The sequence below is a fragment of the Triturus cristatus genome, chromosome 5_2, assembly GCF_964204655.1.
Source record: "Triturus cristatus chromosome 5_2, aTriCri1.1, whole genome shotgun sequence".
Taxonomy (NCBI): Eukaryota; Metazoa; Chordata; class Amphibia; order Caudata; family Salamandridae; genus Triturus; species Triturus cristatus.
Genome location: NC_140588.1, coordinates 908,465,216 through 908,492,055, shown reverse-complemented (window position 1 = coordinate 908,492,055; position 26,840 = coordinate 908,465,216). Strand labels below are relative to the sequence as shown.

At 44.7% G+C, this 26,840-nt stretch overlaps 2 protein-coding genes and 1 pseudogene across 2 annotated transcripts in view; 1 reads left to right on the top strand and 2 right to left on the bottom strand.

Annotated features, from left to right (window-relative positions):
- LAMP2 (lysosome associated membrane protein 2) overlaps window positions 1–26,840 on the top strand; it is a 320,221-nt gene that overhangs the window by 248,137 nt on the left and 45,244 nt on the right. The gene's annotated exons all lie outside the window — the stretch shown is intronic.
- On the bottom strand, window positions 5,965–25,790 carry LOC146829415 (syncytin-2-like). The gene is made up of 2 exons (XM_085608104.1): window positions 25,551–25,790; window positions 5,965–9,789 (listed from the first exon to the last, which is right to left on the bottom strand). Exon 2 carries the CDS (start codon window positions 8,129–8,131, stop codon window positions 6,989–6,991), a length of 1,143 nt encoding a protein of 380 aa, XP_085464230.1. The 5' UTR covers window positions 8,132–9,789; window positions 25,551–25,790; the 3' UTR covers window positions 5,965–6,988.
- Window positions 10,878–11,891, bottom strand: LOC146829416 (uncharacterized; annotated as a pseudogene).

Below are 26,840 nucleotides of genomic sequence, written 5' to 3'. Positions count from 1 at the left end.
TGTACCTTGTATGGTTCTCCTTTCATTTAGTTATTCAAGATGTTATAATCTGGTAAACCAAGCTGCTTTACACTCCTTCAAGACTTAGCCTGAAGGCTGCTCTCCATAGCTACCACTAGGATAGCTTTCAATAAAGGTTGTCTTTAACCTAATCATCAATAAGGGTTGTTTGGACTGGTGCGAGGTGCCCACTATAACTAGTGGACAACATATGCCAGGCCAACTTCTCACAGGTGCCATGCGTGCCAGCAACCCAGAGACACCGCGCACAGGAGGAGAAGTGATCGGAGACTCTCTAAACGCGGTGCTTGCAGTCAAGCTGGACACAGTGCTGGCGGCAGTAGAAACAAGCATTTACAATGCAATCGGTCTCGCCTTTGGGACCTTATATGTATTTAGCTAGCAGCACATTAGCCTGGGCGCTGAAACATCTACTGTTCTTTAAGATGGACGGAAAGTAAGCACCAAACTGCGTGACACGCCAGGTATGGGAACACATTGAGAGAAATGGAAATGGTATAGTCCAAAGCTCTGTTTTTAATATAAAATCAGGGCCTTTGGTGGTCATATCACTGAAAATACAAGATTTGAAAATAATATTATTGTCTACGGGTGCTTGTGGAAGACAATTTCTATGGAGTGGAATCTAGAGAATGATAAAGTGATTCTGGTATTTTACTGACCTCTGCTGGTAGTTTTCTTTTAAGACAGTTAAATAAGGGCAGTTGCCAGAAATATAAAAAAAAAGAAAGTCCCTCAGCAGAAAGCAATTCTAGTATTTTACTGACCTCTACTGGTCCTTTTTTATTAAGACAGTAAATAGAGGCAGTTGAACAGAAAAAAAAGTCCTTAAGCGGAAGCAGACAAGTTCTAGGGCTGATCTCCAGAGCCCACAAAGTACATACACATATATACTAATATAAGTATACACTAAAGTATATACAGGAGGTCTCGAATTGTCGACCTAAAAATGACTAAAGTATATACAAGAGGTCTCGAATGGCCGACCTAAAAATGACTAGTTGTGTATAATATTGAAATATAAAAAGATCAAGCCGACTGGTTGTGGAACCAAAAAAACATTGTCCGGAAAAGCAGAAATGCTAATATATTTAATATTTGACTACAAGCTATCCAAAAACACCAACCAGAGAAGTGCCAGAGCACACAAAGTTTAATTGTAGCAAACCGACTCAGACGAATGTGCGCATGGAAGCTTAAGAGATTTCTGCAGATTTAGGCTTTAGGTATGTTTGCTGGACTGGGGAGAAGTCACCGTGCAGCAGAGCTGTGGCCTGGTAAGGACGGTTATTTTGTGGGACTGTGATGATTTGTACAAATGAGGGGATGAAGCTTGCCCTTGTTCAGAAACCTCTATAGGTCCAGGCCTTAGATATGCCCTGAGAGAGGTCACCTTGGAGGAGAGCTTTGGACTACTAAGAACGCACACCTTGTGGGCGATGGCAATGTGTGGGAGCGGATGAGGGGAAGAAGCTTGTGCTATGGTAGTATGTTTGCAGGTGCAGGCCTGAGATATGCGAGCAGAGCTGTGGCGAGGTCTCTCTGCAGTAGAGCTCTGGACTGTTAAGGTCACATTATAATGAAAATATAAGATAGGACCCATGCTTTTTCAAACTGTAAATCAACAAAACACATTGTCTTGAAAAAAAAGATTTGCTAATTAACTGTGACCAAATAAAGGAGATTGTTGTTTTTTTAAACCAATTTAAAACGCCATAGCAGCATAAATGTGATTATAGTGTAACTATCACAGAAACTGAAGGTTTTTTTTAATGCAGTTTTTCATGTGTGTCATCAGGGTACATGTGTTAATGTACTTATGTGGAAGTTTTTAGGTCTCGCTGAGCCAAAGGCTCGAAGAGACATTTTATATGTGGGATTTTCAAAGTGCTACCCACAGTTTTGGCTGGCCTAAACCTTGAGTGCACGATCACATGCACGTGCACAGCTGCTCCCACTCCCCCCTCCCTTCTCTATAGCTTTGGCTCCTTTGTTTGTATCACACCCACCCTTCTCTCCCCGCTCTTTTTGCACTACCCCCTCCCTTCTAATCAGTTTCCTTTCTGCTCCTCGGATTGACCTTCCCCTACCTTCTCTCCCCACCTCTTTGCAGAGACGGAGGAGGCAGAGCCATCCAGGCATGGTTAACATCTCCCTCTACCACTCTCTCTAACCCTCTCTCTACCCCTCGCAATCCATGCTTAATGCTTTGGCAGGTATCAGTTTCCAAATTGATGCAAACTTCACTCAACTGCACACACACACACGCATTCCCTTCTACTTTTATTTGTTCTGCAAAGAAACTTTAGCCATGAATAGGTAGATATACACAGGCATACATCAGTGCCAAGGCAATCGGCTAGCTGCCCTTTGCTACTTTTCTCAGCTGCCTTCCTTCCTCCACAACCATCCCCCCCACCCCCAAAACCCCATTGCTCTCTACCTCTCACTCTCTCTTATCACATCTCGCTCTACCACTCTCTATACCTCTCCTCTATACCTCTCTCTCTCTAACTGTATCTCTTCCTCTCAACCTATATCTACCTCTCGCAAACTCTCTCGGACTCTCTCAAATTCACACTCTTGCTCACAGTATACCTGTCTCTCTACCCATCGCTCTCTATACTCACACTCTATTCCTCTCTGTACCTCTAGCTCTAAACCTCTCTCTCCAGCTTTCTCTCTATCCCTCTCTAAAACCCTCTTTCTCTACACCTCTTAACCCTGCTAACAGCCTCTCTACACAGCTCTCTTGTTTTTTTTAACTTTAAGCACGAGGCGCGCGTGCGGCCAATGCTTGTTTCCAAAGCCCTTACTTCCTTCCTCCGGCAGCTGTAGGGTGCAGCCAATAATGTGCAGTGGCTCCTCACAAGTTCCCACTCCTTCTAATGTATAGAAAGCAATACCTGGTCGATTATTAATAGTGCAGTGTCCAGTGGCTCTCAATATTAAAGTATTTTACTTAGCACTGGCGCTAAAAGGTGGTTTTAAATAAAGAAACGTTGTCCCGTGGAATGGATTACAGGTAGGACACAGAGGTGAGCGGCTTTCCTTTGCTTAAGCAATTTGTGCATGGTTTTGGTCAGATTGAGCTTTGAGAGCAAAGTGCTTCTTTATCGTAGTGCTTTTGTTTCATTGGGACTTCTGAAACCTGATGTATACTTTTGTGATTTTCTTTCATCACAGAATTGCCTATGCAATAGCCTGTAGTAGCAGGGCATTTAATTTTTCCTATTTTTTGTTTTTGTTTTATATAGCGCGAACTCGATCCGAAGGAATCGAAGCGCTTTACATAGCACCAGTTGCGTTACAGACGGACACATTCATTTTGTTAGGCACGGGGAGATTTCGTGATTTGCTCAGGATCACAGGATAATGAGCGTCCCTGCCGAGATCAAACCCGGTTCCCGGCTTTGAGGTCGACCGCTCTAGCCGTTTTGAAATAGATTGTGTTGAAATAGATTTTGCAATTATTTTTCCCCCCTTTAAACTACCAGACTAACTCTATGACATGTCACGAGAGCTGCGAATAACGCAACAAACCAGCACCAGAGGCAAAGAACTATAAAACTGTTTCTGCTCACATGCCACAAATGCTTACTAATCCACTGTTCTTTGTATGTTCACTACCAGGCACACTTTCAGTATGACAGGCACTGCTCAGAGGTGCTTGACACTACAGAAGTGTGTTAAGCATACGTGTTTTACCATTACCATTTAGTTACACATAGAGATATCAGGTGTTTCTAAAGGAGTACTCCTGCATATTTCTTTCTCACTCCGCTGTGACAGCATAGTGAACAGAATGTAACATGGCTATCTACAGAGATGTAAGTTCTGTCATAAAGTGCCACCTTCTTTTTAATATTTGTATGCCATTCACCACAACCATGGCGGCCGGTACCTACAAACGAGCTGAAGGAATCCCTCTCCAGCCACAACCATGCACCAGAGTGCAGAACCCGTGAGAGCATGGCTTGTCTGATCTGGTTCTAAGAATGACAACCTTTGGCCTCCCCTTGCTCGGGCAGACGAGAGAATGGCTACCCTATTAGACTACAAGGGCGGCCGCCTTTGTCTTGAATACACCAAATTAACAAATGATTAGTGTAGGCCTCGGCGCTCCGCCACCGGTCTCCAGGGACCCACGTGGTCTGGGTCCAGTCAGAGGTGGGGGTGACTGCCTAGCGGCGCACGTCTCCAGCACAGACCCCCATAATCTCACGGACCACTTCGCCTCTGACCATATCCATTCATAAACCTCTGTTTATGTTGTAGCCAGGCCCAGGGTGACGCAGCAGTCAAGCCCGATGGATAACAGCGCCTCTAAATCCGTTTGCTCTCAAGGACTGCCTGCTTTGTACCAATTTGTATTTCGGATTATGGGTGTGAAAACACATTGACAATAGCAGTCTAATGACTTTGATCTGGATTGCCCAGAAATAAAGTTGTTGCCTTCTCTGCCACTAATGGGGGCAGAACGCTGGCGCCAGCGCCCCGGGGGAGCCGGCGAGGTTTGAAAGCGGCATTACATAAAGCACACGAGGGGGCCGTGTAGCCATGAACTATGTGGCATTACGGCCACAGGTGACAGACCAGCCATTTTATACCCCAGACCGAGGAGTTGCGAGGGACATAAACAGAACACTTTATTGTAAGGTTTCTTGCACCAGTACCAACTGCTTGAAAGAAAGGTGGATTATTACCATTACAATTATGGACACCTCTGGAGTCCAATTTCTAAGGGGGTAGCAGGCACTCACAAGTTAAATAATTGGGCGCTATATAAAAATGCAAAAACCTAAAATAATATGAGTGCCAGCTGGTGTGTGTGCGCCCCAGTGGACAAGTTTCTGTTAGTGCATATGTATGTTTATTAATATATATGTGAGTGTCAGCAGATGTGTGTGTTATTTTCATTGAGTGCCAATGTACATGAATTTAAGCGTGCACACATGCAGAACTGTCATTTTATGTATATATATTAATGAATGTCTGAGAATCAGTTTGTGCAGGAAGGAGTGAGGACAATTTTTGTCCGTGTTTAATGCTGTGATGTTAGTTAGTGTAGGTGTAAAGATTTGCAGAATTAAGGGGCAGTGAGCGTTTCCACTAAATTCTGTTACCACACGACAGTTTCAGTGCAGTTGTCACTTGAGCTCTGACTTTACAAGGCAGTTTACACCAGATTACTCCGTTAACACTGGCTCTGACTTTTAAAATTTATTTTCAAAAATATTTCTTGGTCCGAAAATCCCAGAGTAAGTGACGTTTGTCTCTGGAGCAAGAGTAAATTACTCAGAGAAACAAGCATTTGCAATGCAATAGGTCTCGCATTTACAAGAATTGAGCTATTGACATTGCAAATAACAATGCCTTTTATTTTTGTTTTCGTTTTTAAAACCTAAATAAAAGGCATTGTCATTTACAATGCAATTACTTGATTAATGCCTCACAAAGGGGAAAAAAAATATAACATTTTCAATAACTAATAGCTCAAAACAATGTCATTGCGAGACCTATTGCATTGTAACTCATGTAGAATTTAAAACCGATAAGACTCATGGCATGCTCATTTAAATTGCATCTATTAAGTAGCTTAGACATTTACAGTGAATTATCATCGAATGCCGAAATCAAGTTGGGCCTTGCTGTGTGTGTACATGCCAAATAATGTTTACTATAACCTAAGGCTTGTGTATCTCGACGTAAGCCAATCTGCTAACATTTTTGACAGTGCGCCAGGTTTTTGACTTAAAACTTTGTCGGAGGGAGGATTTATTACAGGACAAGGAAGCTAGGGGCGGTACTCAGAGCCCCGGGAGCTACCACAGAACTGGGCAGGAGAGTGAGTCAGGGACAAAAGGGGCACCTTAATTTGGGCAGGGGTGCCTGGGAACGCTCGCTCTAGAATTGAAGAAAACAGACATGTGAGACATGGAATTTGAGGTAGAACACAATAGCAGTTTAATGAGAAGATGCAACTTCAAAGAAACCGCAAATCAAAGACACAAAATACAGAATTCATATAATCATATGTCCATTCTCTCCGTATCAGATTGCCTGAGAGAAGGAAAGCATTTTAAGAGACAAGTTATACCTAGGAGATATGTTTCAGAGTACAAGAACTCTATTACCTAGGAACTCTCACATCTACTCTAGAGCTAACATTCCTGCAATTTTGAATGAAATGAATACATGTTGATCAGAAATAAAAAGACAATAGCTAAGCATAACAATACATTTCATATAGGTGAACACAACACAATGCCAAGCAGGCGCAGAAGCAAACACAAGAGCCCCTAAGAACTCTTGGGGAAACCTACGGAATCTGTCTGTCACCTACATACAGACAGCGAGGTAATCCGTTGAGGTGTCTGCGTGCTCTCCTTATATACTAAACTTTGGGCTGCTTCGCACGCAACTCTTACCCAAAAATAAACCTCGTCTGCAGAATTTCACCAGACATGTCGTCATTTACCACTTAATGCTGACAATGAACTAGGTGAAAAGGTCAGTTTCTCAGGCCAATCGCTTGTCGTAAATTACACAGAGCAAGCAGAAACTATAAGTAGACATTGTGCGCAAAGCAAAGAATACAAACAGATATTGTGCTCAAATCGAATATATACATACATAAATCCTCTCAACTTAAGCTCTGCGGTTGCCACTTCCTGAAATGCGGGAAACCTGCCCAGGAAACAAGTGCTATGCCAGGATGCAGCTTACTGTATGTTGAAGTGTCAAGAGGATGCTGAACTTTTGGTACCAACCGGGTAGGGTGGGGGCTACCAGCTTGGAGGCAGAAAGCTTCGCAGAAAGAGGAACTGAATCTGCGTTGGGTCAGACCTGCCATCAGCCTGCGATGCACTAAAATGGCAGAGCCACGGTCAATTTAACAAAGGCCTATATAACATATAAAAGGGCCTACACAGCACGGGCAAGTGGGAGGGATGTCTCAGGACAACTATATGGGACAATCAGTCCCTTTCTCATTTCCCTCCTCTTGTTCATCTTTAATGAACACCATTCGTACAGCATACTTAGCTGGCGGTGGGGGGAGTGGCCATGTGGCGTCACGAGGAGAAAGCCCTCCCTCACTCCTATTCGGGCCTGCTTCTATTTCTCCCTGTGATTCCTCTTTATCCCCAGCCATTATCTCATACGGGTGTACTAAGTCTTTCCTCGAGGGAAGTGGGGGGCTTCCAGGCACCTGGGGCTGATAACACCTACTAAGGGAAGCTTGTGACGCGTTGGACCCAGGGATGGTGAGCTCCACTATGTTCAGCCTAGTTACTTCTTCCCCGTCCCCCTTTTCAGTGCGTATTCCAGTGTACTCTCCTGAGCTTGCATAGTTCATACCAATTACCGTAGAACTGAATCTTTTCACACAATGTATTAGAATCTGTACACCACAACACAACAGCAACAGCACACAAATTATAGGCATCATAAGTTTTAGTACGGCAGACAGCCATGAAGGCATCCAGTCAAAACTGAACAAATTATCAAAAACGTCTGCTTCAGCACCTCCTTCCTCATGCATCTGTCTCCCCAAAGTGTCCAAGTCTTCGATGGCTTTTGTAAGTGTTCCGTTGTCCGCATCATTAGCCAAAATGAAAGTACAGCAGGATTTCCCCACTCTTGCACATACACCACCACTCATCGCAGTCAGCTGATCTAGAACATATCTGTGCTCTAGAACCATAAGTCTCAGAGGTCTCAGTTCTTCTTTCACGGCGTTGAACCCATCACGGGTGTTGTTGACGAGCTGCATCAGTTCGTATCGCGTCACTTGGAGCCAGCGAGCATTGGCTTTTGTCTGGAACATGGGGACAGCGCCCCCGAAGAATAGTTCAGCTTCGTTGAAAAGGAGGAAATCTCGTGGAATCTCGTGAATTGGACCACTTGAGAAGTATTCCTGAAGGCTCCTTTTTCGGTGGTGGAGCAGGGTGACATCACCTGTCATTGGGTGGGTATGGATGCGGGAAATGTTCGATGCTGGTACAACCAGGTGTAGTTCATGCATCATGACCATGGAACACAGTCCTTTCCAGTGGGGTGGCAGCTGCAGATAAATGTGTTCACCGCAGGCCCAATAGATGTCCATGAGGCTGGAGGTGCCGTACTGAAGGTCCGAATTAAAAATTGTGCTGCTGCAGTTTGTGTTGCGGCCCACAGAGATCGTTCCATTACCTAGGAAACAAAGGAGAGGAGACTTTAGCTTGTATGCTTTCTTTGGTTGGTATCTTGTACCCTCATTGAAAGTGTATCTTCTAGTCTCTTGTGCCCATATCTCAGCGCACTCCTCCCCTATCTTCTTATCAACACGATGTGTGTCATTTTCCTTCACAATTGCATCCCCTAAGGAGGCTGCCTTACATACCAAGTCATGTGGGCCATTCCACCTGCCGTTAAAATAAATGTTGGCCTGCAGGCGCAATATTGGCCTCCACTGACAAGGGCACTGGGAATCATTATGGCTGGCTTGGCGATGCACTGGTCAGTGACATTCTGACGGGGGTGTTGGGAAGGCGAAGTACCCTAGTCTCCTAAAGTGGTATCTCCAGACCTCCAACAGGCCGATGGGCATTTCCATACCACGGTAAGCCTCTATCCTCCTTTCATACTCTGATGGATTTGTTATCACTGTAAATGTAACATACTTGTCATCCCACTCTGTAGCATTCACAAACACACCATCTATTGTGGCTGAGTGGAGCTGTATCTGACCATGTATGCGACAAAGAAACAGATGTAGGAGACATTTGGCAGTGGGTGGTGGCACTTCTCTGGGAAATATCAATTTGTCTGCACCCACAGCATGAGGGATGTGAGAGCACACAAAGCAGGATTCATTCGTGACCTTCCTCCCGACCTCCCTCATGTCTCTATACCACATGTTGTCAAACAGTGCATTGTGAACCCCATTATCCTCTGATATCTTAACAGTGCGCTGGGAGGGGGAACCAGGCATGAAATGCTGGTCATAGGTGTACACAACTGTGTCCTGAAGTTTACTAACCCAATCTGCTACTGGCGGGGCCACTGCTTGCTTGTGAGTGTTACGTGGCGTATACCTGGCAGGTGCCTTTATGCCTCTGACAATCAATTCACTCCCAACACTTCTCTTATTCTGGCGGGCCTTTTTATGAGTATCTGGCACATGGGCATTCAAGGTGATATCCAGTACCATATCCCATTCTGTTGGGTCAGCAGGGGGTGTGGAAGGTACCAGAGTGGACGGTGCATAGGTGTCAGGAAGTGTCTCAGACTGGGGTTGTCCTAGGGTAGATCTAACATTGCTAGTTGTACCTCCCCTTCTCTCTGGATACACCACAACCCAATCAAATGCAATTACTGCAATTAAAAATGCAACAAAGAGAATACCAATTACTGTACATATCTTTTTCAGTGAAAGCGAGGAACGTCTGTTACTGTGTCTCAGTCCATAGATGGCCATACGATCTTCATACTCCTTCTCTTGGATAGACCACGGAAACATGATGCCCTCCTCTTGTCCATAGTTCAGGCCTGGGATGGTGCCGGGTGGATCCTCACGTGGCTCCGATGTATCCATGCCTTCCTTTCGGCTATTCGGACTGCAGTGGGTGAAGAGTCTATAACCTGATATGGTCCTTCAAATTTAGGATCTTTCCACTTCCGGACTTGTTTCTTTACGAAGATTTTTGTCCCAGGGCAAATAGGTGGAAGTTCATCAGAAATAGAGCCCTTGTTCTGTGTCCTTGATATCTGAATAGAAAGGAACTTTGCAGCACGAGTTAGTGCACACAAGTAATCAAACAGTTCAGCTTTCACAATCTCAGAAGACATTTCAGTGTCTACTTTAGGTCTGGTAGAGGGAACAACCACATTCATTGATCTGCCCGTGACAAGCTGGTGAGGTGTAAGGTGATGGTCAGAACTGGGAGCGTTTCTGAGTGTGAACAGAGCAATGGGAAGGCAATAGAGCCATTTCTTTCCAATTGTGGCACTTATCTTACTGATTTTGGCTTTGAGCAGGCCGTTAAGGCGCTCACAAATACCATTGCTTTGTGGATGATAGGCTGATGTCAACTTATGTTTTATTCCTAACATTGAGGTAATTATGGCAAAGATATCATTTGAAAAATGGCGGCCATTGTCACTTCGAATAGCATCCGGTAATCCCCAGCGATATATGACCTAACGAAGCAAAAAAGTAGCTGCGGCCTTTGCGTCACAATGGACACATGGTCCAGCTTCAATCCACCTTGAAAATGGGCATACCACTACAATGAGGTACCTGTAATTGTTGCATCTGTCAATCATGTCTATGTAATCAATGTGGAGTTCTCTAAAGGGACCTTTGGGCCTAGGTATTGTTGAGGCAACTGTCTTCATAGTTGGGTTAGGTGAATATTGTTGACAAATGAGGCACTGATGAACGAAGAGTTGTATCTGCTCATATGCATTGGGGATGAACCACTCTGTCTGCAAAGTTGTGGACATGATATCACGAGGGACATGTGTCGGAAGGTGTAACTGAGTGAGCGCTACTTGTAATAGTGCCTGTGGCATAACTGGCTTCCCTGTCATTGTCTGTCTGTAAATGAAATCTGAGACATCTTGTTGCACTCCTCTCTTCTTCCACAGCTCTTTCTCTTCAGGAGGGGCACTCTCCTGTATTTCTCGTAGGTGTAGTTGTGCAATGATATCATATTGCTGTGTGTCATCTATAGTGTATGGAAGTGTTGGATCAGTGGTATCTGAGAGCAACGATTCACTTGTGTCATCTACTGTACTTTGTGTATCTACCTGTACTATGACGGATGCATCTTGAGCAAACAGGATTGGGGCACAGGTGTTTTGCTCTATCACTTGAGATGGTGCAGGTCGGGGCCCTCTGGCAGCTGCTTTCGCAGCCCAATCCGCCATGGCATTTCCTCTGGAAACAAAATCTTGGCCATTTGTGTGTGCAGTACACTTTACTACAGCCACTTCTGCTGGCAATGTTAATGAATCTATTAGTTCCTCAAGTAACTGTTTGTGCATTACAGGTGTGCCATCAGTTTTAAGGAAGCCACGCCTTTTCCATCTCAGGATGCTGGAATGTGTTGTTGTGGTGACATATGCAGAATCTGAGTATACAGTAATCCTTTTATCAGCTCCATGTTTGAGGGCTGCAATCAAAGCTACCAACTCTGCTGCCTGCGCTGAATAATGTGATGGCAATGTTATTTGCTGTACGATGTCTAGTGAGTCAGAGGAGTCTCTCTGTTGTGCTCTGACCACTGCAGCACCTGTGTATCTTATTCCTGTCTCTTGATCAATGGTAGAGGAACCGTCAACAAAGTAAATTACACTATCTGGCAATGGGTCTTCTTTCGCTGTTCCTGACTCATCTGGACAATATGTGGCACAGTCATGGCTGTCATCATCAGTGGTGGCAATGGGATGAACAAAGAACGTGGCAGGATTCACAGTATGACATTTAACAACCTTCAAAGATGGTAATGACAGTATGACTTCATATCCTGACACTCTTTGTGTGGTGAGAGTTGTTTTAGCTTTTTGTATCACTGCGAATACTGCATGCTCAGTGTACAGTGTCAGAGGGGACCCCATGACTATGGGGGTGCTTTTCTCAACAGCAAATGCTGCGGTTGACAAGGCCTGCTCACAAGGATAATGGCCTTTCATTACTGAGTCTAACATGCCACTGAAGTATGCAATGGGTTTGTGGCCCATGGGGTACTTCTGGGTGAGGACTGCTGTCATGACCTGTCCATTACAGTGAGTGAATAGATAGAACTCTTTTGTGTAGTCAGGAGAGCCTAACACAGGTGCGTTTGTAATCTCATCTTTCAACTTGGCAAAGGCTGACGTCATTTCAGGTGTCCAGTCAATCTTATTATGCCTGTCTTTGGCCGTTTTGACAGCTGCCAGGAGTGGTGCAGTAATGTTGGAATAGTCAAAAACCCATTGTCTAACGTAGTTCACTAGTCCTAGGAACTTTTGCATGTTCTTAACTGACTGGGGTTCTGGAGTGCTTCTTATTGCCTCTACTCTTCCTGGCGTAACTCTTCTCCCTGATGCTGAGATCAGCTGTCCTAGGTACTGTACGTCTTCCTGACAATATTGGAGTTTCTGTTTGTCTACTTTGTATCCTCTCTGTGCCAATGTTGTAAGCAGAGCAACTGTATCCCGTCGGCACTGCTGCTCAGTGGTGCTACAGAGGAGTATGTCATCAACATATTGTAGCAAGGTGCTGTCACATTGGAAATTTGACAAGTCATCTTTGACAACTCTGTTGAATACACTGGGGGACTCACAGTACCCCTGGGGCAGTCTTTTATATGTAAATTGCCTACCTTGGAACGAGAAAGCAAATAGGAACTGGCTGTCTACGTGTAGAGGGACGCTAAAAAATGCATTTTTCAGGTCAATGACGGAAAAATATTTAGTGTCAGGTGGGATGTTGGTAAGTATCACTGAAGGGTCTGGGACGATGGGAAATTCTGGGATCACTATGCTGTTAATTGAGCGTAGGTCATGCACTAATCTCCATTGATTAGTCTTCTGTTTCCTCACCGGAAAAAGGCACGTGTTACACGGCGAGATACAGGGGTATATCACACCTTGATGTAGCAGCGCTTGTATGGTAGGGGCAATTCCCTCCTCTGCTTCCCTAGACAAAGGGTACTGGCGCACTCTGGGTAGAAGGGCACCTGGTTTCAGTGTCACTCTGAATGGTGCAGCTGATTTAATGAGCCCCACATCATTGGGACCTGTTGTCCAAAGAATGCTTGGTACCTGAGCTAAGTCTGAGTCACGGGTAGCATCGAATACTTCGGGCGGAGTTGGAGTTCTAATCTCAACTGTCACCGACAAAGGTACTGGATTTTGATAAATAATCTCCACTTTGGAATATTCCTCAGGATCTCCAAATAGTTGGTGATCTGAAATATTCCTTACCTGATGTCCAGGTTCAATGAAAATGACACAGGCCCATGTGTGGGCATTGTCGTCTAGTGCTAAGAAAGCTCCATACGTGGGTGTTATTTCAAGACAGTGTATTCCTAGGATCATATTTTTGTCAGGCACAGGCATGTTCTGTGACTGTGGACGAAAAAGGAATTCTTTGGGTAGTTGGACAGTGCGCCCATTCATCTCTGGTGTATTGGCAACAACAATGTGTACCGCTGTGGAGAATGCTTGCTCATCCATTGGGCGGGCTCTTATCTCATCTCTCAGGGAGGAATCCACAGTGACAGCCATCATCCTGCACATTGATGTACCAGGAATGGAACAAGTCATTGTACCGTTCTCTTTAAAACTAATTGTCATATTTAATTTGGCCATGAGGTCTCGTCCCAAGAGATTGACTGGGGACTGTGTTGAGTAGAGCAGGCGTTGATGAATACATTTACCTCCTATTTCCATTGGTACTGGTTTGGTAAAAGGGACCCTTATTATTGCCCCAGAGAAACCCTGTGTGTCTGCGCTCTGGTTGGAGATGGGCAGTGCTCCTTCCCTGATGCAGGAAAACGTAGCACCTGTGTCAACCATAAAACTATAAGTTTTGTTGTTTATCGTGACATACACAACTGGGTCCTCTCTGATATTTGTGAGGCACGATAACACGGGACAGACTAGAGTTGTCTGTGGGCTGTCCTAACTTGAATATCCTCCAGCCTGGTACTGCTGGATGGTGCCCTGTGAAAAGGGATTGGTGGTGGGCAGTATCGTGGCTCCCTGTGGCACAGGAGCTTGCGTCTGTGGCACCATTTGGTACACAGGCATCTGTGGCTGAAGTAGCTGTGGCTGTGCTTGTTGGATCTGGGGCTGCACTTGGGCCATCGCAGGTGTCTGTAATTGTACCTGCTGCAGCATTGGCTGCTGTGCTGGGGAAGGATAGGAATAAACTGCTTGGGGCGGCAGCGGCTGCTGCTGCTGGTAGTATTGTACTGGCACTTGAGCTTGTTGTGGATTTCCTCTACCTACTGACCTCCCTTCATCCCGCATCTTAATATGACATTCCCTCATATAATGTCCTGGGCGCTGACAGTAGTAGCACACTCGTGCTCCTGGCTGTGGCGCAGGTCTTTGGAAGCCTAATCCTCTACCTCTCCCCCGCATCCCAGTATTTGCATACCTCATTTGCTCATTACCATAATACTGCTGTTGTTGCTCATTGGTGTATGCCTGTTGTTGCACACCATTATTGAAGGGCTGTGCCTGTAGGTTTGGTGCAGCTACTTGTGTGTTACCTCCTAGTGCAGTCTGGGTATCTTGTGGGAAATTAGTGCCAGCAGTCATCTGACTCACTGGTGAAGCCACCATCATTGTATCAGGGGTCTCTCTTTTCTTAAGTTTTTGCTGCACTAATTTAGCTGCTGCATTTTCAATAGCTAATAACCTTTTCTTCTCCTGTTCCTGCTCCTTTTTGCAAAAATGAATGATGTGGTGTTGTATCTCTGGCCATGGTTTGCACTCCATGGCTACTATTCCATCTAATTTGTCCTGTACAGCAGTGGGCAGTCCCTTCTTTACTGTGTGGTAAAAGAACCTACAATTACCCCCTGTTACATCCCATTTTTCTCCCAATTCCTGATGCCATTTCTCCTTCATTCGTGAAATGTACTGTGCTGGATCTTCATTGCTTTGCATTGTCTGTGACATCAAAGAGCTGATGTCAGGAACGTCAGGAAACTTCCTACGCAATTCATTCCATAGGGGTGACCTAATCTTATTGAAGGGGTTACCGTCACACTGTGTGTTAGTAGTAGACAGTCTTGTGTCAATGCGTGTAAACATGTCCTCTGCATCCTCTCCAATCAAGGAGGTGAGCAGACTTTTTACCTCTCCAATAGCCAATGGAACACCTGCAGTGTGTTTCTCAAAGGCCTGTATCCACTTTCCAGCACCCTCTGTGAGAGGTGGGAGTTGTTTCTTTAAATTGTCCTTGTCCATTAGTGACCAAGGAACATAAAGGGGGGGATCTTTAACATTTTTAAATAACAGGGGGAGCTGGCGTGTCACCCCTGTGGGCCTTGAGTTGTCATATCTACGTGCGTATTTCTGCCAAACTCTTAGGCCCTTGCTCATATAATCGTAATCCCAATCGTCATCTCCTGCCCCCTGCAGAATACATTCTTCAGCTGTGGCCATGTCTTCTGGTTCAAATGACCCATCCCGAGGCCAGACATTCATTTGAGGTGCATTAGCTTCTGTCCAACCTGCTAAATTATCTGAGAATGGATTGACATAATAGTCAGTCCCTTCCCCAAGTATCACTATCTCATTTGGCGTCAGACCATTGGTCATTGACGGCAATGGCCTGTTAGGGGCCATGTGATGCAGAGTTCTAGATCTTGTTGTTCTTAGCGTTGCAGTACCTGATACATCATAATCTTGTGGGATGTCATCAGGCCGCCCATGGCTACCTTGCACTACAAGTCTCTCTCTCTCTGTCCTTCTCTGCCTTCTCCATCTTGTTTCTGCCCGTTCGAGCACACTTGGTAGATCAAGATTATCAAGGTCCATCTGTTGTACATCTGGCCTGCGTGGTGTGACTACTGGAGGCACTACCTGAGGTATGTGTATAGATGGGGGCGTGACAATTGTTGCCAGAGCTTGCGGTGTACTTGGGTTGATCATCAGAGGAGCTGCTGGGTTACTCTGAGGTGGGGCTGGGGCTATGCTTTGGACCTCCTGATGGAAGTCTATCCATGGCTCCTGCTGTGGGGGGATCATTGGGACCCCACCACTACGTGAACCCACCACCGGGCCTGCAGCTCCAGCCAATTCACTTAGTGTTGGTGGCTGCCTTCTTCTAAATTGGCCCAAGCCACCCATTAGTTCAGTGAGTTGATCCTCTACCCTGTCCACTTGTAATGATAACCGCTGTATTGTTGCGGGGTGGCCAGTGGGACTCCCTGAATGTTGCTCGTGTGACGTGTCCCCTGATTCTCTACCTGTTCCTTGGTGTAAGTTGTGCTCTGTTCTCCATCTACTAATGTCCGCCTCAGTGATTATTTCTGGGCGAGATTGTTCACTATCTCTGTTTCCTCCATTGAATTGTAGCAAGTATTCTTCCTCTCGCTTGGGACCTGTGTTAAGGGGTCGCCACCCGTTATGGTGTGCCTGTGTATTGCTGTGCTGCTGGCCAGGGGAGAGGAATGGGCCATAGTGTCTAGTCCTTGTCTCTAAGGGCTCGCTATTGTCAGTGACAAATGTAGGCGCTGTAGGGTTAGGCCTAGGAAACGGCAAGTGGGAGCTGTGCTGTGAATCACCAGAGGCTCCATCACTCTCTGAGCCCTCTTCCTGCTGGTGAGCTGCAGAGTTGGGTGCTGGTGTCAATTTTATTGTGAATAGTGCATCAATCTGACCTGGCATTCCTGATGTTGCGCACTGCACCCCTGGGCTTTGGGAGCTTAGAGTTATCTGGCCCTGCGCATTCCCTGGCATGCTGTTTGGTGAATCTTCTGAGGGATCTGAAGCAGAAATATCCTCATGTCCTACAGCTGCCTGTTCATTTAAATTAGGCTCTAAGTCAGCCTTAACAACTCGCTCTGTATACATGCCATCTGCGTCATAGGCTGGTGGCGGTGCGGTAGGTACTGGGGCCTTTTCATCATTGTCCTTAAAGACTCTCCACAGAGCTAGGGTTTCTTTACGTTTATCTAGTTTGTTCCCAGAGTACTTCCCTTCCAGGAATGTTTGAGCATGATCTAGTACTGCCCTATCGAAGGTACCCTCTTTTGGCCAAGGGTGTAGCATAGTCTGTGTGAGCTTGTGCAGCTCTCCACAATGTTTTCTAATACGTTTCCCCTGAGTAGTAAAATTCTTTATCACGTGTTCTAGTGGTGTTGCCATTATTCTCTAGCGTTGTGTGTATTCAGAAATAACAGTATACCTTCACTGGGTGTCACTTATCAACCTGCCACAGATGTGTTGTTATTTATAACCTAGGGTATTGTGTGGGTTGACTTATTTCTGACCACAAATAAACAATGTTATTCTCTTGGTAACAGGCGGTTTTGCAAATATCCCCACAGCAATGGGTAATGTGTTATAGAAGGGCGTCCCTGTAACTGCTCTATGATACTTAATGAGGGCTGCTGCTGCAGCTGCACATGCAGCTGCTGGGCGTGATGCTCACAAACCAGGGGTAAGTTGGGGTCGTTAAGTGCCTGCAACAATATCCTGTGCTGTTCACAGCCTAATACGTCGCCAGTGATTTGTGACCCTTCCTGTTGTTCCAGGTGGCTGTCGCCTGGGGGAGACGGTGTGAATAGAGGGGATGGTGTAAGTGATTCTTGGTGAGCGAGATCAGGGCTCCCCAGCTGAGTTAATACCGTGGAGGAGTCTCTAGCAGCACACGGCGTCGGAGGGGACACTAGTGGCGGCTGCAGCGGTGTATCTGGAGCGTCTTCCACAGAGGGGGTGCTCTGTGGCAGCTCAAGTACAGGGTCTGGGTTCAGGGTAATGGGTCTACAGGTAGGCACTGGGAGGCGCAGCTGCACTAGGTGTAGTGAAGACACCTTTACCTCAGTGCCATGTGCTAGTGTTACTCCCAGCAACTTCCACGCTCTGGCTATCAAGGCACTTTGTCGCCTCCCAAAGGTTGCTATAGTCTGTTCGTCAGGATTGTGCACTGCTATTATTCTGTCATTTAATATGTGCAGAACTATCCCAACTGACTGATGTTCACTATTGCTCATCTGTATCCCTTAGTACTCTATATTTATATATATATATATATACTGCTCTCCTTATGTGTCAGTAGTCAGGGTGATCATATATTAGCTCGTCCCCCAATGCCTCTTTAATGGTTAAATAAAATGCCTCTTTAATCTCCCGCTTATCTGGACCGTTATAGACTCCTTCTGGTGAGAAGTCAGGAAACTGCAGGGCACCAGGATGTTCACCAAGGCAATAATGAAGGACCTTGCTTCGCAGGGGGTTACGGGGCCAGGAGCTAGTGACCTCAGTCAGTGTTTCTAATCCTGGCACTATCATAGAAATTTGCACATATATGGTGTCTGCGGTTCTATAAGTTCTGTAACCAAATATTCTATTCATCTGTGTACCTATGCTGTACCTCAAACCTTAGTGACACCCAGTTAATGTTAGCAGCACTAGAAATGATCAATGGTTTGGAAAAAAGGCAGCACTAAACAATATACTTGTAACAATTGTGGCGCAAAAACATGTTGAATACAAAACACAAAAACTTCCAATAAAACGAAAATCACTACGGTTATCAGTGGCAGATCAATACATGTGGGAGTACAAACGACAGAAAAGCATTTACATTCCTCCCTAGTTATTGAATCTCACTAATAAACCAATCTTCTACATTTGGCAGTGATCTTCTGTTACAATAATAACCCTACCTAGCAGGTCTTATCCTAATAAAACGATACAGACCAGTCAACATCAATTTAACATGACCTTATATATTCAATATACATCTATATATATCATAAAACATATCATCAAATCTGCATATCATAAAACATATCATCAAAAAATACAAATAACAAAATAACTGTGAACGTAAATAATATGGCCTTACTAAAAGCAGCTTCTGTGTCAGTCAGTGACCCTTACTGCAGTGCCCATATAAGCACCAACCACAATAAAGTGCAATTGCTTCACTTTAATGAGCCTCTGTATGCATTATCAGACGGTAACCTGAAGTCATGCAGTCATGAAATTCTACATGTGTTTCACAAAAGAAGTAAGTCAGGCACGTTCAGAGTGTCTATTCTCAGACAATGACTGCATACCTTGCCCTCTGAAGGACAAGAATAGAACACGTGCTTCCTATTTACAAATGGCGCACGCACAAAAGGGAAACTGTCACAGAACTACCAAAAACTCATAACATCCAATAAACCATCCCGGGGAACCTCATAAAATCCTCATAATCCAGGCGATATCCGTTATCCAGTAGCTAAGTGGACCGACAATATCCAACCTCTTTCCTACCTTGTATTGATGTAGGAGAGCCTCCACTGTATCCACACAGCACTCGGTGGAGCACTTTTTTATTGCTGAAAGAATACGATAGTAAATCGTATCTCTCCTTCTCTTCTACCAGGCCGACCCGTAGCCCCCTGATAAAGAGGCGCTCTCTGTTTCACTATATACAGAGAGACCCAACAGCAAGCTATACCAAAAAGAATAGCATTGAAAAGACTGCAGACATAAACAGCCTCTCCTTATCCCTTATTCTTTTTACTTTTTTATTGTCTTTCTTCTATGCCTGTTTTCCTGCAAAAACAATGTAAAAATGTAAAATGTAAAAATGTAATAATAAAAAAGAGCTAAATAAGCCCGTGAAAGGCGCAAGACGCAGCCTTCTCCTCCGGGCACTCAAGACAAAAACAATAGCACACACATCTATATATAACAAAAGGAAACAATAAACCAACAACTTCCTAACCGTACTGTCCAGCTCAGAATTCCATGCCGCACACACAAGCCTCCCCAGTTAAAAATGTCCTTAGCGAGGCCAACCAGACAGGAGACAGGAAAGAACTGAGAGCCGAGAGAAACTTCAGTAGCTAAAATTGATAGCATTTCATTACTGGTGATGCATTTACAGGATACAACCAAGCTAATCGGAACCAAAAAGGTTATTATTAAAGAGCAGAGTTATAAAGTGCTGTGCACTAAAAAGTGTTAAACAAGTTTTGCAAAGTCATCCTGTGCCCTGGGCATCCCCCCTTTTTAGGTCTCACGCCTAGCGTTGCGAGACGTATTGTAAGGGGGTTCTAGAAGCTGACCACACGCTTGTGCGTGTGGTTTCGCTTTTGCAAGCAGCCATTGGAGTTCCTGTTTTTTTAAAAGGCACGCAATTGGGCGAAGGCGGGCACATGTCCTGCCTTTGCTCTGCCGATTGCCATCCATGTGTAGCATGCGCAGCAGTGCGCGTTCGCCTCGCTGCCGCTCTCCCTCGCCCCTCTGTGGTGCGTGTGCACCACTGGTTTCCTTAAACTTTCGCGCGGCGCGGCCGTCTCACTTTCACGGCCGCGCGGCCATTGCTTGTTTCACATGGCTATCACTCGAGCACTGCGCCCTCTTTTGCACACTACTGTAGCAGCCTTCTTCATTTCCAAGCTATTAAGTATGATCTATAATCTGAATAACATGCGGGTCAACTATGGTTAGTGTTTGTGTGATAAATGTTTTGAATTATTAATACCACTGGGTTACAATTGATCTGTTCTCAAATGAGAAATATGCTGCAGAAATTCCCCCGGAAGAAACACTGTTTGTTGTGTTTTGATTGCTTCCAGGTTGCTATAGATACTGAGGTGCCCCTGTTTACTCTCGGCTTGTAGGTCCGGTAGTAGCCAGGCAGAGATGGCACGGGGTTATCTGTTGCCACGTACCGCTGGGTGCCACACATTGACTGACCGTCACCTATCGGAAACATTAAACATCAGCTGGTGTCACGTGGTGTCTGAACAGTCAAAGGTCCTTCTAGCTCAGAAAAAAATAGAAATAAACAAGATGCACAAATGCCCGTCATCTAGTGGTAAAACTACGCACCCATAGACACCTTGAGATATATGTATAAAGATAGAATGAAGGGGGTGGTTCACACGAGGCACTGTGCTCCTCAGTGACATGTAACAGGCCAACTTGTGTTTCAAACTTGCTACTCCCCAAATCAGCACAATAAACGGTTGGTAGATTTTTGTTTGTATGGTATGATTCTGCTCTTATAGGAGGAGGCAGCGAGGGGTGCAGAACCAGGGGGCATTGGTGCTTCTGCATGTGGATCTGGAGGGTCTCAATGTTGGCAGAGGTCCTGCAGGTGGCGCTTTCGTTGGAGTCATGGCGCTGCGACAAACCACTCTGTTTTCCATTTGTAATACCAAGATGCCTCTAAGCATGGCAAGATGGCTTCTGGCAGGGCTTTCAGTGGGGAAAAAAACTTGGGGTGCTCTAAAAGGGGCGGAGCAAACATCAAAGGTGTGTGGCCTATCTAAGTAGGGGCGTGGTCTAAATAAAGAGAACTAGTGTTGCAGTACCCCCTGCTCTGACAAGCCGTCAGCTCCAGGATTCCTCAGAACCCCCCACCCCCCCTCTCCGTCATGTGTGTCAGCCCGGCTGAGACACCTTCCCGGGCACACACACAGCCGCACCCAAGTACTTCACAGGTCTTTAAAAGACCATTGCATGTTAATGATTCTTTGTCGTTTTTTCACCCCTTCTTAGGAGCAATTGCTCAGCACCAGGATCTGCATTTAGAGGTCAGAAGGGGCAAAGACTTCTAATGGAAACCAGCATTTGCAATGCAAAAGGTCTCGCTTAGTAAAAGTTTGAGCTATTGGTGTTGCATTATTTGGCAATGCCAATAGCTCAAACTTTAATAATGCGAGACCTATTGCATTGCAAATGCTTGTTTTTATTGTTTTATAGTTAAGTGTTCAAAACGCAAGCTGAAAATAAAGCTGTGCTGCATGTTTTGAAGAATGAGATGGTTGATAGGGAAAGGTAGAGAGAGGTGGAGATTAGTGAGAGAAAGAGTGAAGAAAGAGAAATAATGTTTAGAGAGAGAAAAGGCGAGAGAAACCAAGACATGTAAGGTGGGCTGGGGAGAGATCACCTGACAGAAGAGCTCTGGACTGCTAAGCTCGTTTATTTTGTGTTTGAGGATATGTGAGAGGAAGCTTGTGGTACAGTAGTGTATGTGGAGTTTGAGGCCTCAAATATGTCTCCTGGGTAGGGAGTGGTCACCCTGGCGATGAATTCTTGACTGCTAAGGATACTCACCTTGTGGGTGTTTGAGGGAAGGATGAGGGGAGAAAGGTTGGGCTATGGGAGGATGCTTGCAGGTCCAGTTTAATTATAAGAAATAAAAGCAGACCAATGTGCGCCCAGCTTGATCAAATCTAAATTAAAGCTTGATATAACAAAGCAGGCTGGTAACCAGACACACTATTTGAATACTGCCTCTTGTCCCAGCAGGTCTGTCTCCATTGTGTAGCTCCCTTCTATTATGTATCATGAGGTGTGAACACTCCATAGTAAAGTGTGTGTAACATATACAAGCATTGGCATAGCCAATAGGTTTCGCCTTTGGGTCCTTATAAGTGTTTAGCTAGAGTTCTTGACTTAGCCAACGTGTTTAAACTATGATGTAGAGCAGTGTGGCTGATGGCAACAATGTCCGCCTGTTTTGAAACGAGAGAGAATGAGTAAGGAGTTTTGTGTGTGTGTTGATAGCAAGATGGAAGTTGACGTCACTGAAGTAAGCAACAGCAAGAATTATTAAAAATGAAGGAGGGAATAAATAGTGTGTGTTATATTGAGAATAAATGTAGGGGATATGAATTGAAATAGAGGACGAGTGTTGGTAAATGTGAGATACAGAAAGAGAAGGTAGAAGAGTAGAGACTGAGAGGAAAAAGAATAGTATTCCAGAAAAGCATGGTGAGAGGATTATTGGAAAGCGACAGAGGAGAGAAAGTGGAGGAAGAGAAAGGGTGATAGAGGAAGTGCGAAAGGGATAGAAATGAATATTACGAATTGTAGGGAAATATATGAAAATTAGGGAGAAAGGGAAAAAAGTGAAGGGTAGAATGTGAGAAGTTGTTGTGAAACAAATTGCGAACGTATGGTTTCAAAATAAAATAAAGAGAATGTTTGAGAACTAAAAGTGTAGGTAATGTCAGAAATAATAATCTGAAATACTAGAGAAGAAAGATGGTAGTTATGAAAGAGTGAAAGTTCAGTGGGGTGAATATAGGAGCTTAGCGGATGTGCACTAATAAAAATGCCTTTTCATACGCTTGTTTTCGCTATTTAGGAAAACCACACACTTAAGCGGAGTCAAAAACTTTGTATAAATATAACCAGATTAAGTGATACACTTGTTAAATAACAAAGCTTGCTCCCTAAAACAAAGGCTGCTCTGATTGGACAGCGATAACAGAGCTTGGGACGCAGAGACGACTACTTCTAGCCACCCTGCCTTTCAATGTTAATGCTTGTATCATTATCGTCGTATCAAGATGATTGTAAAGACACTATACTTACTTGTGTCTTAGGACTTTTCTCGGTTATTAGAATACGAACATATAACGTGCTCTTAATTTTAAGCCCTGAAGAAGTCTGTTTTGAGACGAAACACGTTGGCTAAATGAATTTTTTTGAATAGTGGATTTTAACAACTTTGTATGTTCATCAATAAAGGAAATTTTGAGATCATAAGAACATTTGGGCCTGACATATTCTTCAGATCATCATAGGCAACTAATTTTTAATGAACTCTAAATATATATACAATTGATGGGTGCTGATTCCATGTTTTTGTGAGAGCTTGGGCGGGGTTTAACACGTGCCTGTATATGGGGAAAAAAATGTGAATGCCGAGTGTGTTCCAGAGAAAATAATGCCATCAGCGTAGCGCGGCAATGAAAGTAACCAACTAACCAGTGTAACTAATTCATGGGATTTGAAAGCTTCATTCGCTTGGCAGGGTGTTCTGGGACTCTTTTTCCTGGTTTATTTAGCTGTCAATTGATAAAATTCACATTTGTGAAGGAAATAACAGCTGTAGGCGGAGAGGGCAGAAGCTGTAGTATGGGCCAGGTTGGGAGGGGTTAAACAGCTTCAGCACTGCTTCCTGATAACGATCCTGATAACGATCGGAGCCGCAGCAGTAATAATGCACTAGACTGCATGCAGGGACTGCGTGCGCGTCCCTGCTCGTACCCGCGGCAATACTACATGGGAGTGAACTTCTCAGGAAAGGTGGAACATGCACCTACCGTTAGCTATTTGCAGGCTACAATTTTTTAAGATGTACACAAAAGCCAATCCAAAGTGTGGGAGGAGTCAGACCCCACAAAGTACAGACAACAGCTAGACTAACAGAGCAAGCGCTGTATAGGGTCACCCTAAAAAGGCAGCAAGTATGGTGCTGTGCCTTAGACAGCTCAGCAATGCTTGAGGAATGAGGATACTGCTAGTGCTGTGCAGAGGCTGCTCTGAAACACTGCAATAGAAAACAAGAATATCATGACCTGGCATACAGTGCAGTAAAGAGGTGGGAAAGGGAAAAGCAACATAACATGGGGGGAGTTTGTGGACAGCAACGGAGGATGGCAGGCAGGACCCCGAACTGCATGTCAGATTTGGTCGTGTTCAGAAACACATGGGCTCTTCGCCCGCTGATGCACTCTACTTGTATTTGGGACACAGCAAAGGTCTTCACCGTGTTCTAGTGTTTTCAGGCCTGTTCACTGCATCGCACAAACAAATCACAATGGTGCCTTGCAGTTGACCATTTAACTAGCTGAAAACCTGCCAGATCTCTATCAGGAATGAGGGCTGGTCGGCAATCGATGGTACTCACCTGAAGCACTGCAGTGAAAGTTTACTTAAAGTGTTTTAGAAAGCTTCATTTAGTTATCTAAGAGTAAGGGTTTTATAATACATTTAACAAAGGAAAGGTGTAGGATCTGTATTTTTACTGGCGCTGCTGTTTCATGAAAAACATTGATGTAGCTGAACAGAGGTTTAGCACTCGGACTCTAAAGTTCAAATAGCTATCATGTTGCATTTATTGCACATCATCTTATTTTATATTGTACAAACATTACACCACTGTAGTGTTGCACCAGGCGAATGCAAACAGCAAAACACAGGCAGTATATTCATGCCAGCTGAGAACAGTGTGACAACAGAGGTACTGCCAGAGTATTTTGTGCAGCAATCAAGTGACATGAAAATAACATCCAGCATTAGACACAGAGCAAAGGGTGAAAGGCGCAGTGTTACCTGCAGCAACAGCGTGACAGCGCCAGTGTTAACTTTATCTCGCATGCAGAGCTCTGCTGCGATAGCAGTGTTACCTGTGCCCCGTGTGCAGAACAGTGCAGCAACGTCAACACTACGAGTACAAAGCAGCATAATACAAACCAGAAGAAATAACATAATCTACCCTATGGATTTAGAGACCCGCCCCAGCCATGCTCCATTTTAGGAACTACATAGTGATGCAGTTTTTTAAAGGACACTTCATCAGGATGAAGTAGTCACTTCCACCTTCATTTAGGCCTAGCTTTTTTCCAAGATATGCTGCATTGTGGAACTTGTGACACTATAAACACGGTCTCAAGAACACAGCATGTCTAATGATGTTGGATAAATTGTCACCAATGGCTGAAGATACCAGACGACATGGAGCCACTTGAGAGCTCTGGAGATGGTCCCAGACGGGTCACTATTGCAGAATCATTATCCCACTGTATATAGTAATAGACTATAGGACCAACATTAATGCATGCATTCCTATCTCTCACATGGACAGTTAAATCTGATACACCAACTGCTATGGAGGAATTGTTTTTCAACTAGATTTTGCACACCGGGACTTCCAAACCCAAACTTCTAGTACGGAAACACGAACTACAACACCCTGAAAGCAACCTCGTGCTGGCCGGAAAAACAGGGCTGGCTAGGAGGGGCCATTTGGCAGAATTGTAAGGCGGGCAGCGTCACTACTCACTACTCACCTTCGCTGTTGAGTGCCAAGCCATCATTTCTTTTTTGAATGCTGGTTTTCCCACTGGTGGGATGTGGTGCCCTGTGAAGGAGGAGAGAATGGAGGATACAGACTGCGGACATCACAGTGGCCTCCCTGTGCAGAGGCGGAAGTGGAGGTGATTAATGAGGCTCCTGTCAGCCCGCTGGAGTCCCTGACCACCCGCAGTGAGCATTTCTCTCACAATCACTCAATCAGACACTGGCTGTATACTGTCTATTGACGTAATAGCTATTTAAATATTATCAGATCGGCAGACCAAAGCTGCGGACTTTGGAAGTGGGGAATCAGGCTCAAGTCTCGGCGTCGGCTCAGCATCCTGTATTCTGGGTAAGTTCCTTAATCTCCCCGTGCCTACCAAGAATGCATGTGTCCTTGTGCAAAGTAATGTAATGTAACTTGTGCTCAGCTAAAGTGCTCCAATACCTTAGGGGAGAGTTTGCGCTATATGAAACTGCAAAAAAACTATAGTTAAGTAAAATTAGGGGTTTCTTGAAATTGGGATTCTTTGTAATGATGCAGGGAGAACCAGTTATATGCATTTGTTATTGTAACCTAAATGCTAAATACACTTGCTACAAGTAAAGATGGACGGTGTGGTTACTGTGTTTCAAGGGCATCTGTGGCCTAGGGGTGGCCACATTTTGAGACTTTGAAACTAGGAAACAGGTTTGAATCCTGGGATCGACTCCGCATCCTGTGATTCTGGGCAAATCACTCAATATCATTGTGCCTTACCTGTAGAGTATGGCTCTATTATAATGCGTTTTAATGCACATGTCGAATTCGCGTAATTAAATAGATTAAAAAACAGCACAGCCCTATAGGCAGGCACATGACTGGCTCTTTGAGTTTGAACAACTTACATTTTATCAAAGAATGTTCTATATTTGGGATATCGGCGTCTTTATTGTTAAACATACTTCACAAGCCTACAATAAACACTTATTTCACAATTATAAAGAATCTTATTGTAGGTTCAAAATTGTGTTCTTTCGTTTGCTCCATTGTATAGATCAACATAAAAACTGCAGTAAGTGCTAACAACAAGAGTGTGTGGCCCTGCGGCCAGAGCTGTTGACTTAGAAGCTGGGGAACTGGGTTCGAGTCTCGGCAATGACGCTGAACATCCTGTGATTCTGGGCAAACCCTTAAATCTCCCCATGGCCATCAAAAATGATTGTGTGTCTTTATGTTACGTAACTGGTGCTCGTGTAAAGCGCTCCAATTTATTTGGGTCGAGTTCCTGCAATATAAAACT